Consider the following 15,738-nt stretch of genomic DNA (forward strand, 5'->3'; position numbering starts at 1 on the left):
CGTCCCGACCGCTGCCCCGCGGGGTGCCGCTGCCCGGGGCCGGGCCGGGGCGGGGGCCGGGGGCGGAGCGGCTCCGCCGGGCTGGGGTTGGCGGAGTGTCAGAGGCGGCGGCGGGAGGCGGGCGGCGGCAGCAGCTCCGAAGCGGCCGCGGCACCGGCACCGGCTCCCGGCGCAGCCCCGCCGGGCCCAGGTAAGGGCTGCGGACCCCGCGTCTCCGCCGTGGCCTCGGGCCGCCCGAACGGCGGTGCCCGGAGAGAGGGGGTCGGCCGCTCCCGGAGCCGTCGGGGCCGCGGCACCGCGGTCAGCGCCCGCAGCCGGTGCCGGGAGTCGCGGGGCGGCGGGAGGGGAGCGGAGCCGGGGGGCCGGCACGGCGCCGGGGGCCGCGGGTTCCCCGGGAGCTTCGCTGCGAGCCCAGGAGTAGGCGCCGTGGCCGCCGGCCCGTCCGGCTGCGGCTCCGAGAGCGCGGCGCCGGGGCGCGGAGGTGGCAGCGCGGCAGGTGCGGGGACGGCCCCCGCCTGCCCTTCGCTCGCTGCTCCGGGGGCTGCCGGCCCCTGGGGTGCTTTGGGCCGGCTGGGTGCATGGGTGACCCCGCATCCTCCCCGATCACGCGGGGGCTGGCGCGGGGCAGGGGCGCCCCGGCCGCCCGCCGAAGCTCTGCCGGCCGCTCTTCTTTGCGTCCTCCCCTCCTGCTCCCCCCGGCTGGACGAGAGGAGCCCGGTGGCTTCAATGTACGGGGCGACCCCAAGGGAGGAGGTGATGGAGGCGCTTCCAGGTGTCACCCTGCTCCCGGTGCTTTGCACACGCGTGTGCGGCCACACGGCATGCGTGCGCTGCAACGTGCAGCTCTTGTACACACGTGCGGGGTGCACACCTCTGCGGACGCGTGCAGGGCATGGGCCCGTTACCGGCATGCTGCAGGCATGAGCGTGCACGGTACGGGCATGCCTGCAGAGTGCGTGGTGTCGGTGTGCAAGCCCCTGCGCAGTGCTTGCCATGCACCTTGCACGGGTGCACACCTGCATGCACGGTGTGGACCCAGGGCAGGGTCCTGGCTGCAAAGCTGCATGGTCACAGCTGGACGTGCACCCCCTCCTGAAAGCAGGGCAGCAGCCGGGGTCCTCCCTGTGTGTGCAGGTGTCAGCGTGCTCTGGGGGGCACGGGACCAACTGCGTGTTGTAAACATCTCTGATCGCTGATGCTTTCGGGGGGAGGGCGGCTGCAAGCAGATGGGAGCCGGCAGAGCCTTCCCAATGCACCGTGGCCACTGGGACAGCCGTGGCTCTGCCCAGTGGGGTGCCTCACACCCCCAGATGTTCTCCAGATGTTCCCGGGGGCCGGTCGCCCCCCAGCACCGTGTCAGCCCAGTGAGCAGCTCCAGGGATGTCTGCAGCCATCTCTGCCTCCCCGATGGAGCTGATGATTTGGGGAGCACCCTTTGGGAGAGCTGAAGGTGCCCTTCCTCCGGTGGATCTCACCTGGAGCCCCCCCGTGAGCTGCAGCCACCTGGGGCTGGGGCTGTCAGGCTGGGGGTCCCCTTCTTTCACAGCCCCTGAAACCCTGGCCCTGTGGGATGCCAGCAGCAGACTTTAAATGGGAAACAAATCTCTCTCATGGTGTGGGAAAAGACAACTCATCTCTGAGGGGACCTCATTTACTGCCAAAAAAAGGCCTGTCTGTTGCAAAAGCCTTTGATTCCCCAGCTCCTCCGTGGTTTATGCAGAGGGAGCCAGCAAACCTGGCTCTTACTTCTACTGAAATCTCTGAATTTAGTGTACGAGGAAGGAAGGGGCGGTGGTGAGAGAACAGTCTCTAGAGCACTGCGGGATGGAGCCGGCACCCAGTGGGGATGGGGCTCGGGGGCTGGATGGGGTGGGAGCGTGGCTGTGCCCCTTGCACTGGGATGGAGCAGCTGGCCCTGGCCGAGCAGGTGGCACTGGGGTCAGGGGGCTCCGATCTGGCATCGGGTCTGCCTCAATCCCTGCTCTGGGTGATGTCCCAGCCCCTGGGTGACATCCCTGGCTCCTTTCCCAGTGCCAGAAAAGCTGTCCCCCACTAGGCTGCACTGCCTGGAACTGCTGCGGCGCTGACTGCCTGCCTCCCTGCACGTGCCAGCTCATCCCGGGGAGCTGGGCAGCCAGAGTGGCCCTGCATGTCTGCCCGCATCTGTGTCACTCGCTGCATCCTGCAGGTCCTAAGTTGCTGCTGGAGCTGTCACATCTGCTCAGCTCTCTCCGTGGGTATCCCTCCTGGGGGAGACGTGGGCTGGTGGGGACACAAAGCACCTGCATGCTGCCCTGGCTCGGCCGCCCCGAGCATCCCCGTGCAGCTCCCAGGTGGACAGCCCCAGCTCACCCCGTGACCTGCAGACCCAGCACCTCTTCCCTTTGCTTTTCCAGGCGACGAGGGCTCCACCAAGGTGGCACGACCCCCTGCCACCACCACACTGCTCCGTCCCCACACTCGATGCCGGGGGCCTGGCTGCCCGCACCTTGACGGGCGGCGCTGGGTGACACGGGGCACACGGGTCCCCGGCCGGCACCGTCACACCCCATGGCGGTCCCCATTGCCGCCTGGCTCTGGCTGACGCACCTGGCCTCCTGCCTGGCTGCCGGGCACGGCCCCACCCACGGCAAGAAGGAGATCAGCACTGAGGGGGACCTGGTCATCGGGGGGCTCTTCCCCGTTCATGAAAAAGGAGTGGGGGGCGAAGACTGTGGCAAAATCAATGAGCACCGGGGCATCCAGCGCCTCGAGGCCATGCTCTTCGCGCTGGATGAGATCAACAAGGACCCGAGCATCCTGCCGGGGGTGAGGCTTGGTGCCCACATCCTGGACACCTGCTCCAAGGACACCTACGCTCTCGAGCAGTCACTCGACTTTGTCCGCGCATCCCTGACCAGGGTGGATGGCTCCGAGCACATCTGCCCCGATGGCTCCTACGCTGTCCACGATGACGTGCCCACGGCCATCACCGGTGTCATCGGGGGCTCCTACAGCGATGTTTCCATCCAGGTACCCCATGCAAGATAAGAGCCTGGGCTGTGGGCAGAAGTGGCAGAGGGCATATGCTGGCTGCAGGGCCGCCAAACCTCAGCCCTCGTCGGGTGGGGACCTCCTGGAGCTGGGGAGCACGGGGCCCATCCCCTTCCTCAGCCCCACTTCTCTGCTGGACTGTGTGTCAGGGAGCTCAGCACCTGCTAAGGAAAGCACCCATCCCAGGCTGCCTGGGGCCGGGTGAGCGCGTGCCAGCCCCGTGCCATGGGATGCTGCCCCATCCTCAGCAGCAGCGGGGGGGACGTGAGCCCCTCGGGTGGAGCCATTTGTCTGCTGCGGTGCTCCCAGCCCCACTGGGCACAAACGCAGGGGTCAGCATCCACGCAGGCGGCCATCCCTCCGTGGGGATCCCACTTTATTCACTCTGGGCTCCACAGTCACCCGGAACGCCCAGGACGATGTCGATGTGCAGATCCACGTCCTTGGTGCAGTTGCTGGCCCGGCGCTGCACGTACGCCCGCCAGCAGGTCTGGATGGTGCGGGCGGCCTCCCGGCAGCGCTTGTACTCCGTCCGCATCACCCACGCCCGGGCCTGAGACTGCAGCAGGACACTGGCCCGCTCCAGCCTGACGTACTCGGCCAGCACCCACAGGCGCTGCTGCTCCCTCCGCTGGCTGCCCACCCGCCGCCACCAGTTCTGGATGCGCCGCGCGCTGCTGGCCGCCACCAGCAGTGCCCTCCGCACCAGCTGCCCGCGCCACCACGCCTGGATGGCCATGGCCGCGGCCGTGCTGGGGTCTATCTGCAGGGACAGAACGTGGGCGGGCTCAGGGCAGCGCCGTGGGTCGGGATGGGATTTTGGGATCGGCCGTTTCCGGGGAGGGCAGGCCGGCTCACCTGCATCTCCATGGCTCCTGATCCCAGGTGTGCGGTTGGGTGCAGAATGCCCACGGGGACAGCGACAGCTCCTGATGTCAGAATGGCCCAGAAAACTCTGCATGGGGTAGGGGGACCCTGGTCCCGGGCGGCCCGATGCAATGGAGTCACCGGATGGTGACAGCCCCACATCCCCCACTGTCCCCACAGCATTGCGGCCCTCTGGGGCTTTCATGCCATTAGGGCGATCTGCCGCTAAAAGCATTTGTCCACGTTAATTAAGCTGCATCCCCTGCATGGGAAGCAGAGCTGCGTGGGGGCTGTGAGAGCCGTGGCTTCTAACGGCCTCATTAGCGGGGCTCTCTCCTTTTTGAAGATAACGAGGGGAAGGAGCATCCATGGCAGCCACGGTGCCAGGCCCCCGGGGCTCGGTGGGACAGTGCCCACTGTGCCCCCCCAGCCCTGCGGGCACCAGCTTTGTCCTCGCGGACGAGCATCGCTCTGTCGCCTGCGGTGGAGTTTCAGTGTTTGCCATGAATCCATCTAGTCCCGCCCTGAATCTCAGAGGGGGGAGTATAAAATATTGATAAAAATAATAAAAAAAAAGAAAGAAAGAAATGAGCAGAGGCTGCAAGGAGCAGGAACACACAGGGATCACGGAGTGAGAAACCTCTGCGAGAAAATGAGCCCAGGGCCCTGTGCTGGGCACCAGGGGCTGGCCATGGCCAGGCTCTCCTGTCCCACAGCCCCTGGAGGTCGTGGTCACACAGGGACCTCCCCACCACCTCTTCCATCCCGTCCTCGGCAGGATGCCCAGGGAACAGCACTACACCCCAGCCCTGGGATGACCACAGCTCCCTGTGCTCCAGTGCAGGACTGGGGGCCTGGGCGACCTGCGTCCATCTGTCCGCTGGGCACTGGGGTTCCCCAGCCTCCAAGTGGGGGTTGCCCATGGGTCGGCCACCCACCATGTCTAGGAGCCGGTGCTCCCAGGGGACGCTCCTCGTGGGGCCACGTCCCCGCTGGCCACGCTCACCTCTCCCCTCCACGCAGGTCGCCAACCTGCTGCGGCTCTTCCAGATCCCGCAGATCAGCTACGCCTCCACCAGCGCCAAGCTCAGCGACAAGTCCCGCTACGACTACTTCGCCCGCACCGTCCCGCCCGACTTCTACCAAGCCAAAGCCATGTCGGAGATCCTCCGCTTTTTCAACTGGACCTACGTCTCCACAGTGGCCTCCGAGGGCGACTACGGCGAGACGGGCATCGAGGCTTTTGAGCAAGAAGCCCGCATGCGCAACATCTGCATCGCCACCTCGGAGAAGGTGGGACGTTCCATGAACAAGAAGACCTACGACGGCGTGGTGCGGGCGCTGCTGCAGAAGCCCAATGCCAAGGTGGTCGTGCTCTTCACCCGCAGCGAGGATGCCCGGGAGCTGCTGGCGGCCGCCCACAGAGCCAACGTCTCCTTCGTGTGGGTGGCCAGCGATGGCTGGGGAGCCCTGGAGAGCGTGGTGGCGGGGAGCGAGGCGGTGGCGGAGGGAGCCATCACCATCGAGCTGGCAGCGTACCCCATCCAGGAGTTTGCCGCCTACTTCCTCAACCTCCACCCCTACAACAACAGCCGAAATCCCTGGTTTCGGGAGTTTTGGGAGCAAAAGTTCAAGTGCAGCCTCCACACGCAGGACTGCAGCCGGTACTCCCTAAAGACGGGCAAGTTTGAGCCAGAGTCCAAGATCACCTTTGTGGTCAACGCGGTCTACGCCATGGCTCACTCGCTTCACAACATGCACCGGGCGCTGTGCCCCAACACCACCAAGCTCTGCGACTCCATGAAGCCCGTCAATGGCAAGAGGTTCTACAAGGACTTCATGCTCAATGTTAATTTTGATGGTGAGTCCAGAGGTGGAGATGGGGCTTGGCTGCACGGCTGAATGGGTGGAGGGGCAGGGAGGAGCAAGGAGGTCATGCTCTCACCCTAATGCTCCACCTTCTCCTTGAGGTCTCAGTCTCTCCTTGGAGACCTCAGCCACTTGCTCTGTGATTTCGTCAGCCCTCAGGGACTAAGCTGGAGGGAGGGCCTCAATCAGGAGCCCACAGGTCTGGGGTCAATCAGAACCATCATCCCCTCTGGGCTGGGCTGAGCCCCACGTAGCACTCAGAGCCATGGAGTTTTTGGGGGCAGTGACACTGCATGGCTATGCAGATCCCCCTGCTTTGCCCTGCAGTGTGGCTAGGGGCTGCCAGCACAGTGAGAGCATTCTGCACCACTGGTTTCACGATCCCAAAGAATAATGCTGCATTCTGGGCACAAAGGCAAGGGACAGGTTGGAAATAGTCTCTTGGCCATGATGGGCCGTGCCTCCCCAGTGCATCCCTGTGGGAGCGAGAGTGCTCCCACCCCATGGCCACGTGGGCCAGCTCTCCAGGCAGTGACCACCTCCCTTTCTCCTCCCTCCAGCTCCATTCAGGCCAGCAGACACTGAGAGCGTTGTTCGATTTGACCGCTACGGGGACGGGATTGGGCGCTACAATATCTTCAACTACCAGCGCACGGATGGGCGGTACCGGTACCAGAAGGTGGGCTACTGGGCGGAGGGGCTCATCCTCAACACCAGTCTCATCCCCTGGGCAGAGACGTCCATCCCGGTGTCCCAGTGCAGCGATCCCTGCAAGAAGAACGAGATAAAGAGCATGCAGCCGGGAGACATCTGCTGCTGGATCTGCATCCCCTGCCAGCCCTACGAGTACCTGCTGGATGAGTTCACCTGCATGGACTGCGGTTTGGGTTACTGGCCCAACGAGACCCTGAATGGCTGCTATGAGCTGCCCCAGGAGTACATCCGCTGGAGAGACGTCTGGGCCATCGGCCCCGTCACTATCTCATGCTTGGGATTTATCTCCACTCTCTTTGTTTTCGGAGTCTTCATGAAGAACAACGACACTCCCATTGTGAAGGCCTCCGGACGGGAGCTCTGTTACATTCTCTTGACCGGAGTCCTCATGTGCTACAGCATGACCTTCATCTTCATTGCGAAGCCTTCCACTGAGGTGTGCACGCTCCGGCGCCTGGGGCTGGGCACGTCCTTTGCTGTCTGCTATTCGGCCCTCTTGACCAAAACGAATCGCATCGCCAGGATCTTCAGCGGGGTGAAGGAGGGGGTCCAGCGCCCTCGCTTCATAAGCCCCACATCGCAGGTGGTCATCTGCATGGCCCTCATCTCCTGCCAGCTGATCATCGTCATCATCTGGCTGCTGGTGGAGGCCCCCGGCACGGGCAAGGAGACCGAGCCTGACAAGAGGTACATCGTCACCCTCAAGTGCAACAACCGCGACTCCAACATGCTCATCTCGCTCACCTACAACGTCCTCTTGATTGTCCTGTGCACGGTCTACGCCTTCAAGACGCGGAAATGCCCCGAAAACTTCAATGAGGCCAAGTTCATTGGGTTCACCATGTACACGACCTGCATCATCTGGCTGGCCTTCCTGCCCATCTTTTACGTGACCTCCAGCGACTACCGAGTAAGAGCCTGAGCTCTGGGGACTCCGGTCCGCATGATTTGGGCTGCACAGGGCTGGGAGGGTGTGGGGAAGGGCAGATGAGGGCCCCATCCATGCTCTTTCTTGGGCCCATGGTGCCACTGCACCCGTGACGCTCACCCCTCTGCCTCCAGGTGCAGACCACCACCATGTGCATCTCGGTGAGCCTCAGCGGCACCGTGGTCCTCGGCTGCCTCTTCACCCCCAAGCTCCACATCATACTCTTCCAGCCACAGAAGAACGTGGCCAGCCACCGTGTGGGCACGGCACGCTTCAGCATGGCGGCCGCCAGCTCCAGCCAGTCCCACGGTGAGCATGGCTGGGCCGGGGAGGGGCAGGGGGACAGCTGGGACGGGGACCTGGGAAGCGGGAGGTAGGGGTGCTGCAGCGCCCAAGGGATCGGCCGCCCCACCCCAAGCCCTCCACCCCACAGATGCTCCTGAGGGTCGGTCACTGCACTGGGACATCCTGGGTGGGTGCTGCTGCTGGACCTCCCCTCTTGTAACTGCTGCCTTCCCCTCCAGGCTCGGCCTCACAGTACGTGCCCACAGTGTGCAACGGCCGCGAGGTGGTGGACTCCACGACGTCGTCCTTGTGAAGTCTGGGGGAGGCCGTGCCCCAGCCCACCCCCTCCCGGGGAGCAGCAGCCCCAGAGCCGGGGCTGCAGGAGCAGGAAGGCGGCCCCCGGCCCAGCCCCAGCCCGCGCTGTGCCGCAGCGCTCATCCCTCGTGCCCATCAGCGGTGCACGGCCCCATCCCCAGCTCCCTTGCACTGAGCTGCGCTGCCCATCACGCTTTGCTTGCCCTGAGCCATGCCCCACCGTCCACCTCCCCCAGGCAGAGCCACACTGACAGCACGCTGCCCTCACCCACCACCCCACTTTCTCTCCAATATCACATCCCCCTTGGATGAGCCAAGCATCACTCCAGCTTCCCCAGCACACCCGGACCACAACACCTGCACCCGTGGCACTTTCCCTTTTCCTCCTCATTTTTACTCCCGGGTTTGCAGGGTCCCAGCCACTGTCCTGTCCCTGAGGAACCCTCTGTGCTCCTGTCCCATGGCGGCAGAGGGACAGGAGACCCCCCCCAAACGCCCACTCCATGCCTTGGGGCACTGCAGAACCTGGCAAGGGGCTCGGACCGCTGCTGAGTGACGGGCCCCAGGGAGATGAGCCCTGCCCCTTTTTAAGAGTAGATTTTTTCTGTGCCCAAGATTCCTTTTTTTTTTTTTTTTTTGTAATTTATGTAAATAAAGTGGATTTTTGTTGTTCGTGGTTTTTTTCTTTTTCTTTTTTAATGCACTCTGCCTTTCCCCGGGGCTGGCTGAGCCTCAGGAAGGGCACCGTGTGCGCCCAAGAAAGAGGTGGGGGCACTTCCTTGGCCTCAGGCTGCTGCTGTGCAAACTTTGGTGCCCGATGCCGTGCACTGCTCCTTGGTGAGCTGGATGCAGCTGGCAGAGGCCCTGCAAGGAGAGCTGACATTAAGTGGTAGCTGTGAGCACTCTGGGGGGGTCCCCTGTAGGACGCAGAGCCCCAGGCACAACGGGTGCGCTGGTGGCCCCCGGATACTTGCAACCTCTTGGGAAGGGATTCGCCTCCCACCTGCCTTCCTGCGTCGGAGGTTTGTGACAACGTGGGGATAGGGTCAAGCACCACTGGTGACAGTGCATGGCTCCATGTGGCAGCACCCAAGTCCCATCACCATAGCACGTACTTGTGGCCTGAGGAGATGGGGATGCAGGGAACATAACCCCGGGGAGCCTCTCCTGCCTCGGGAAGTGCAAATGAGCCATGCACAAAGCGCAGAGCGATGCACCCTGCCCTGCTCGTGGTCAATTGCAGCACGGTTAGGTTGGAAGGGACCTCCCAGCCCCCAGCCCCACTCCTGCCACGGGCTGGCTGCCCCCCAGCTCAGGCTGCTCAGGGCCCCTCCATGGCCTGGGACACCTCCAGGGATGGGCACCCAGAGCTCTGGGCAGCAGTGCCAGCGCCTCACTGCCCTCTGAGTGAAGAATTTACCCCTTACATCTCACCTAGATCTCCCCTCTTTCAATTTAAAATTGTTACCCCTCCGTCCTATCACTCTCAGACCGCGCTAAGAGACGCTCACCTCGATGGCCCCGGGGCAGCAGCCACCTCCTCTGCGCCGGGCACGGGCACGGGCACGAGCCGCAGCGTCCCCCCGCCCCGCCGGAGCGCAGCCGTGCGCGGTGCCCCGCGCAGCCGCCGGAGGGCGCCGGGCTCCGTCCCGCGGGGGTCAGCGCTGCCCGAACGGCCAGCGCCGGGAGCGCGCCGTCGGGGTCCCGTGCCTCCCAATGAGCTCTGCGGTCAGAGGTTCAGCGACCCCGGCTGCTCCCTGGGTGCAGCATCGAGGGCCGGGGACAGGGGAACGTCAGTCTCGTGGCTCACCGATGAACCTCGCGGCCTCCCGGCGCAGGGGCTCCTGCGGGCTCTGTAGGTAGAGCAGGCTCTGTCCCAGGTAGTCCCACGCTGCACTCTTCCTCCTCTCGGCCAGCTGGAGAGGGAAGAGCGCGGGGTCAGCGCAGGGCGGCCCCGAGCCTGTCCTGGGCTGTGGGAATGTGCGAACCATGCACTCGCCGATCTGCCACAACTGCGCCGTCTGCACCAGGTGCTCCAGCCGCCTCCAGCGCAGGAACCGTGCGGCACCAAGGAAGGCTTTCTGGGAGGCCTGCCAAACAGCTGAGATGCCGCCGCAGCCCAAGCAGCAGCAGAGCCCGCGTCCCCCGGAGCCCAGAGCAGGGAGGATGCGGCAGCAGGGGCCGACGCCGTGGGCTGCGGTACCCCTGGGTTTGGGGGCACCACGGGGGCGGCATCGTCCTCCCCCAAATGAACGCAATTCCCACCTCGGCCACGCTCTCTTCCTCATCGTGCAGGTGCAGATACAACGGGACCAGGCTCCTGTACACCTCCTTCCTCATCTTCTTCTTTTCTCTGCCCTCCACAAAGCTCAGCGTGTCGAAGAAGAGGCGGATGGAGAGCTGCCGCACCGTGCCGGACTCCTGCGGAGGAGGAGGGAAGGATGTCAGCGCCGGCAGCTCCGAGCCCACGGCGAGCAGGGCCAGCACCCCCAGCGCAGTGGACATGGGCACACTGGGGTGACTGCCACGTCCCTAGCAAGCCGGGCTCCCTGCTCCCCTTACGTCCTCAAAGAGCGCCGGCAGCTTGCCGGCCAGCTCCAGAGCCACGAGGCTGAGCTTCCCCCTCTCCAGGAGCCGCAGCAGGGTGCTGAGCACCGGCAGGGCCACGGTGCGGGCGCTGCTGTCTGCGTCCTGCAGCTGCTCCGTGATGCACGGCAGCAGGCCGAGCATTTTCCTCGCCTGTGGGAAAAACATCCCCTTTCTTTTGGTACAACGGAGACCAGTGCCGGGGCAGAACCGCTCTGGCAGCAGCCTCCTGCTGGCTTGTCACCGTGGCACGGTGCGGTGCTGGCAGGCAGGGCGGTCCCGCACAGCCCGAGGGCAGCGGGCAGCGAGGGGATGGGCAGAGAGCTGCCCCTGCTCACCGTGTCCTGCCTCGTGCTGAGCTGCAGGATGCCCCTGAGCACCAGCTGCTGCACGCCCACGCTCTGGCTCTGCACGCAGGTGTTGAAGAGGCTCACGACGCGGTGGAGCTCTTCGTTGAGGTCCACACGCTCCAGCATCTGCAACGCACGTGGCTCTTAGTGCTGGATCCCACCAGCAGCTCGGGGCAAGGACAGCAGGGCACGGCCAGGCCTGGCCCTAGGGCAGCAGGGCTGGTGCGGAGGTCCCGCAGCCTCACATTCGCTGCTTCCGCTCACCTCGACGAGGAAGACCATGGCCACCATCTCCCAGGAGCAGAACTTGGTGCTGAGCAGCTCAAGCAGCTGGTGGAAGATGGGGGAACGCAGAGCTCCAGGCAGCTCCCTCATCACCCTGGCAGGGACAAGAAGGCACCATCAGCCCCGAGCCGGGCGGGCGCAGCTCTCCTGGCTGTGCACCGCTCTCACGTTGCCCCGGGGGCCGCAGGCTCTGGTGCTGTGGCAGCGCTTTGTCTGAGAGCAGGGGAACCCCCCGACACCACAAGGAAGGGCTCTCACCTGGCCACCACCTGCACTCCCTGGAGGTGGGTCACGGCGCTGAGAAGCGCGTCCCAGCCGCCCCGCTCCTGAATGGCCTCCATCTGCCTCTGGAGGCCCACGCTGCAGAGCAGCAGCTTCAAGGCCCGCACTGCGGACCTGCGGGTGGAGAACGGTGCGAGTCACAGCGGGAGCCCCAGCACCGGGTCCCTGGGTGCGGGGGGGACGGGGATGTGGCACCTGATGGGAGTGAGCTGGCCCTGCTGGTGCTCCACCCAGAAGATTTCCACCTCCTGCAGCGTCAGCTCCGCGGTGAAGGACGCTTGCAAGAGGAGGGCCAGGAAGAGCTGGGGGAAAATGGCCTCCGCCTCCTTCAGGACGAGAGGCAACTGGAATATCTCAGGGATGGTCCTTGCTGCCTGCAGAAAGCACCCGGACACCGTCCTTGTCTCATCCCCCAGGTTTCCAGCTCACCTTGAGAGGTGTGGGGATGGAGGGACAAACGGGGAGGGAGACCCCCAGAGCCCCAGGCAGGTCTATGGGTGCATCCCAGGGCAGCAGCAAGGCTTGGGGGCAGACAGGAAAGGGGAGCGGGGACTCAACCTCAGCTGGGTGGGTGAGGAACTCACGGCCAGGGCGAGGACACGTGGCCTGTCCCCAGCGGATGCAGACATGTGGTACAGAGAATGGTTTGTGAGCACTTGGAGCAGCTCCTGCAGCACCTTCTCCACGGCCGGGGGCTCCGAGAGCATTGCCCTCCACATGGTGACGGCGACACTGCGGGTCCCCAGGGCTGTCAGCGTAGCTGCCCCCTCCTGGCTGACAGCTGTGGGGTGGGGAGGGGAGAGGAGCCCTGAGGGCTGTGGGCCCCGTACCTGGTGCAAGTGGGGGAGCAGCCCAGCAGGCTGCTAACCATCTCTCTCGGGTGTTTGTTGGCCAGCACGAGCAGGGCCCTGCCCAGGCTTTCGAGAACCAGCTCGGCTTTGATGGAAGGCAGGCTGCTGTAGATCATCTTCACGATCTTGCGCACCTGGAGGGGCACACACGTGAGAATGGGAGGGCACCGGAGCAGGGCCCTGCTGCCATCCCCACTGCTGCCTGCCGGCCAAGCGCGGTGCCAGTGCCGGGGAAGGAGCAGAGCCCCGAGGGCTGGAGCTGGGGCAGCAGCAGGTTCCCACCTGCCCTGGAGGGAAGCGAGCCTCTGCCGCGAGCACATCCACCATGTGGGCAGCCAGCTCAGTGCTGTGGAGGCTCGGCGCTGTCATGCTCTCGATGGCCGTGAGGAAAACATTGACCCTTTCGGGGTACTGAAGGTATTTCAGAAACATCTGTGGGAGGAAGGAGAGGAGGAACCATTCATCCCCCGCATGGCTGCTGGGCCGTGCCGGTGCCTCAGGAGAGCCGGGAGCTGGGGCTGGGCTGGGTGACTGCTGGGGTACGGAGCAGGAGGGCCCTACGGGCACCAGGGCTGCTCGGGGACAGCGCCTGCGCTCTTACTGACACTGCAGGCCTGGGCTCTCCCGTGGGCTCAGGGTTTGCTCTTCTTACCTCGAAGATTTTGCTGACACTGTTCTCTTGGGAAACCTGCTGGTGGAGCAGTGTTTGCTCGCGCTCCCGGAGCTGTGGCTTCTTGGGATCCTTCTGCCACAGCCACATTCCTGGAGAGGAGCGGACACAATGTCAGTGAGGGGCCTGGGCACCTGGGGGTCTGGAGGGACCCGGCCTGACTCCACTCCTCTCACTTTGGGAGGCGATGAAAATGAAAAGCTGACGGACAGCCTTCATCGCCTCATCTCTGGTCGCCTCATCCGTGGAGGTGCAGCACAGGATGAGGTGTCCGGCCAGCTTCCCCAGCACGGGGAAACGTTGGTTCTCCGTGCACCGATGCCGGAGCATCACGGCTCCCGTGAAGCAGGAGCACACCTGGGGAGAGAGGCAGCAGAGGCACACGGCTGAGCGGGGCAGCAGAGCCCCAGCCCAGGCTCTGTGCAAGCCTGGAGACAGGTGGGCTCCGGCTGGGGAGCCAGAACAGGGGCACTGGAGCTGTGCGCATCAGGGCTCCCTACCTCGGGCAAGGAGCAGGTGTTGCTGAAGGCCAGCAGCCTGGCAATGCACGCCACGGCCCTCTCCTCCACGGCCGCCAGCTGGCACGTGGTGAAGGGCAGCAGGAGCTGCGGAGAGAAAAGCGGCCGGTGTGCCCACGGCACGGGGCACTCGTCCTTCCGCTCGCTCCCCAGCTGCAGTGGGGGCTGGTGGTTGCGTCCCTGTCCTGCTGCAGCCCCGCCGCCTCCGCGCTGCTCCCCACCCATCCCTCTGACCCCGCAAGGGCCGGCCTCGGGCCAGCACCCCCTGCCCACAGCGGGCCCTGGGAGCACCGCGCGTGGCTCCCTCCTTCCCGGCCTTGAACCGTCCCTGCAACTCCCAGCCTTGCCACAGCCAGACCTCCACGATGTTCTGCAGCTCCAGGAGGACAGAGGCGCCGGCGCTGCCCACCAGCACCTGCAGCAGGTGGTGCAGGGCTTCCATGGTCTGCAAGGAGGACAGGGCTCAGGGCGGCCTTCCCTGCCGCGTCCTGCTGGCAACAGAGGGGCATCCCGGGTGGTGGTGCCTAGGAAGCGTCCCCAGGGCCCGGCCCGTGCGCACCTCTGTGCAGAGTGCAGTGTTGTGGTCCTTCGCATCCTCGTGGCGAGGGAGGTGCAGGACGCTGCCGAGGCAGGCGCGCAGGAGGCCGCTCTTCCGCTCCTCTGGAAGCAGCCGCGCGCAGCTGAGAGGGGAGAGAGGGCAGAGGCGTGAGGCGCTGCTCGGCACCCTGTGCCCCGCTGCCTGCCTGGCTCAGGGCACCCAGCTGGGACCAGTGCCACCACGGCAGCCAAAGCTGGGCTGGGGCAGTACCTCATGGCGGCGATGGTGCTCAGGGCCTGCTGCTGTAGCTCCGTGTCCAGGCGCTCGGCGGGCTCCTCCTGCAGCAGCTCCTGAGGGCACAGTGGGATGGGATGGGATGGGATGGAATAGGGCAGTGTGCCCTGCTCAGTGGGCAGAACCCGGGCACCCCATCCCAGCACCCCCTGGCTCCCGGGGCTCCCCAGTGACCCCACAGTGGGAAGGGCCGTACCCACCGCCCGGCCCTGGGGTGCTCCCCTTACCTCAATGCACTGTGCCACCTCCAGCGGGCAGACACACAGCCCGTAGTATGCACTGCGGTCCTCGAGGGCAGCTTCGCAGACAGCACGGATGGAGGCCAGAAAGCTCAGCTTGTGTGCCTCTGCCTGAGACAGGGAGGGGAGGGACAGGTGGCAGCATCAGGGGATCCCAGCACCCTCTGGGCATGGCCGGGCAAGGGCAGCCAGGGAAACACAGAGTGCCCGCTACCTGGGGTCTGCGCGTGCAGCAGGCGCGGATGAAGCTCAGGGGATCCTCCTCCTGCGGCGACACGATGTTAGCAGAAGGACCCTCACCTGAGCCCGAGGGCACCTGCACTTCACACACCTCATCTGTCCCCCACTGGGCCCTGGAGGCCTGCCATACCATAGGCTTCTCTGGCCAGGCCTCTTGGGGGCAACTGGGGGGCCTCTGTTCCATCCTGCAGCAAGGAGACGGGGCAGATGAGGCTTCTGCCCTGTGGTAGGGCAGAGATGTCACTGAGTGCCACCACCACCTCTTCTGCCCCTTTCCCCCTCCGCTCAGCACCTCTTCTTTTGCCCTTTGATGGCCCCAGAGCCCAGTGGGGTCCCGGTGTGGGCCTGCACACATTGCTGCCGGCACCGGAGGCATCCCCTGTCCTGACTGCCCCTGTCACCACCACCAGCCCCTGAGCTGGGGCAGCTGCAGCAGGCAGAGCTGCACAGGGGAGGGTCCCTAGGTGTTGCCTGGCCCTTCCTCCTCACACAGCAACACCCACAATGGCACAGTCAGAGCTGCCCCTGGTACTGCAATACGAACCAGCTCCGTTCTGTCTGCTGTGTCTGTTGGGCCAAAGCCTCAGTTCTGAGCCGCATCTGCACTGACCCAGCTGCTCCCGGCATCGAGACTGGTTTTACGTGGCAAGTTTTCTGGACTTTGTGCTTTTAGTTCTCACTGTGCTGTTCTCAGATAGCGATAAACTCTATTAATCTTCCCAAGTTGGATATATTTTGCCCGTGGTGGTGATTGTTGAGGGAGCTCCCCATCCTTATCTCAGCCTTTTTTTCATCGGAAAGAGCCTGAGTTGGCAATTTTGCCATCCTTTCAACCAGAACTAAGGGGTCTACCAGGAAACAGCACCCAAGAATG

The 15,738-nt window shown here is 64.8% G+C and overlaps 3 protein-coding genes, 1 long non-coding RNA gene and 1 pseudogene across 4 annotated transcripts; 2 read left to right on the forward strand and 3 right to left on the reverse strand.

Annotated features, from left to right (window-relative positions):
* Nucleotides 2,494-3,054, forward strand: LOC110404872 (annotated as a pseudogene).
* LOC110404810 (IQ domain-containing protein F5-like) lies at nucleotides 3,367-3,983 on the reverse strand. Its single transcript, XM_021409522.1, has 2 exons — nucleotides 3,892-3,983; nucleotides 3,367-3,796 (listed from the first exon to the last, which is right to left on the reverse strand). Exons 1-2 carry the CDS (start codon nucleotides 3,901-3,903, stop codon nucleotides 3,410-3,412), a joined length of 399 nt encoding a protein of 132 aa, XP_021265197.1. The 5' UTR covers nucleotides 3,904-3,983; the 3' UTR covers nucleotides 3,367-3,409.
* Nucleotides 4,094-8,618, forward strand: GRM2 (glutamate metabotropic receptor 2). The gene is made up of 4 exons (XM_021409517.1): nucleotides 4,094-5,761; nucleotides 6,330-7,393; nucleotides 7,546-7,720; nucleotides 7,936-8,618. The coding sequence occupies exons 1-4, from the start codon at nucleotides 4,822-4,824 to the stop codon at nucleotides 8,007-8,009; spliced, it is 2,253 nt and encodes a 750-aa protein (XP_021265192.1). The 5' UTR covers nucleotides 4,094-4,821; the 3' UTR covers nucleotides 8,010-8,618.
* LOC110405090 lies at nucleotides 8,691-9,594 on the reverse strand. Its single transcript, XR_002442681.1, has 3 exons — nucleotides 9,523-9,594; nucleotides 9,015-9,133; nucleotides 8,691-8,875 (listed from the first exon to the last, which is right to left on the reverse strand). It is a non-coding gene; the product is annotated as an uncharacterized LOC110405090 (long non-coding RNA).
* LOC110404873 (maestro heat-like repeat-containing protein family member 7) lies at nucleotides 9,789-15,012 on the reverse strand. Its single transcript, XM_021409640.1, has 19 exons — nucleotides 14,839-15,012; nucleotides 14,613-14,735; nucleotides 14,362-14,441; nucleotides 14,113-14,233; nucleotides 13,912-13,998; nucleotides 13,536-13,640; nucleotides 13,212-13,392; nucleotides 13,018-13,127; nucleotides 12,648-12,797; nucleotides 12,345-12,499; nucleotides 12,099-12,246; nucleotides 11,710-11,888; nucleotides 11,491-11,628; nucleotides 11,212-11,326; nucleotides 10,936-11,073; nucleotides 10,574-10,750; nucleotides 10,277-10,432; nucleotides 10,000-10,101; nucleotides 9,789-9,927 (listed from the first exon to the last, which is right to left on the reverse strand). The coding sequence occupies exons 1-19, from the start codon at nucleotides 14,995-14,997 to the stop codon at nucleotides 9,805-9,807; spliced, it is 2,547 nt and encodes an 848-aa protein (XP_021265315.1). The 5' UTR covers nucleotides 14,998-15,012; the 3' UTR covers nucleotides 9,789-9,804.

The sequence above is a fragment of the Numida meleagris genome, chromosome 11 (genome assembly GCF_002078875.1).
Source record: "Numida meleagris isolate 19003 breed g44 Domestic line chromosome 11, NumMel1.0, whole genome shotgun sequence".
In the NCBI taxonomy this organism is placed as follows: Eukaryota; Metazoa; Chordata; class Aves; order Galliformes; family Numididae; genus Numida; species Numida meleagris.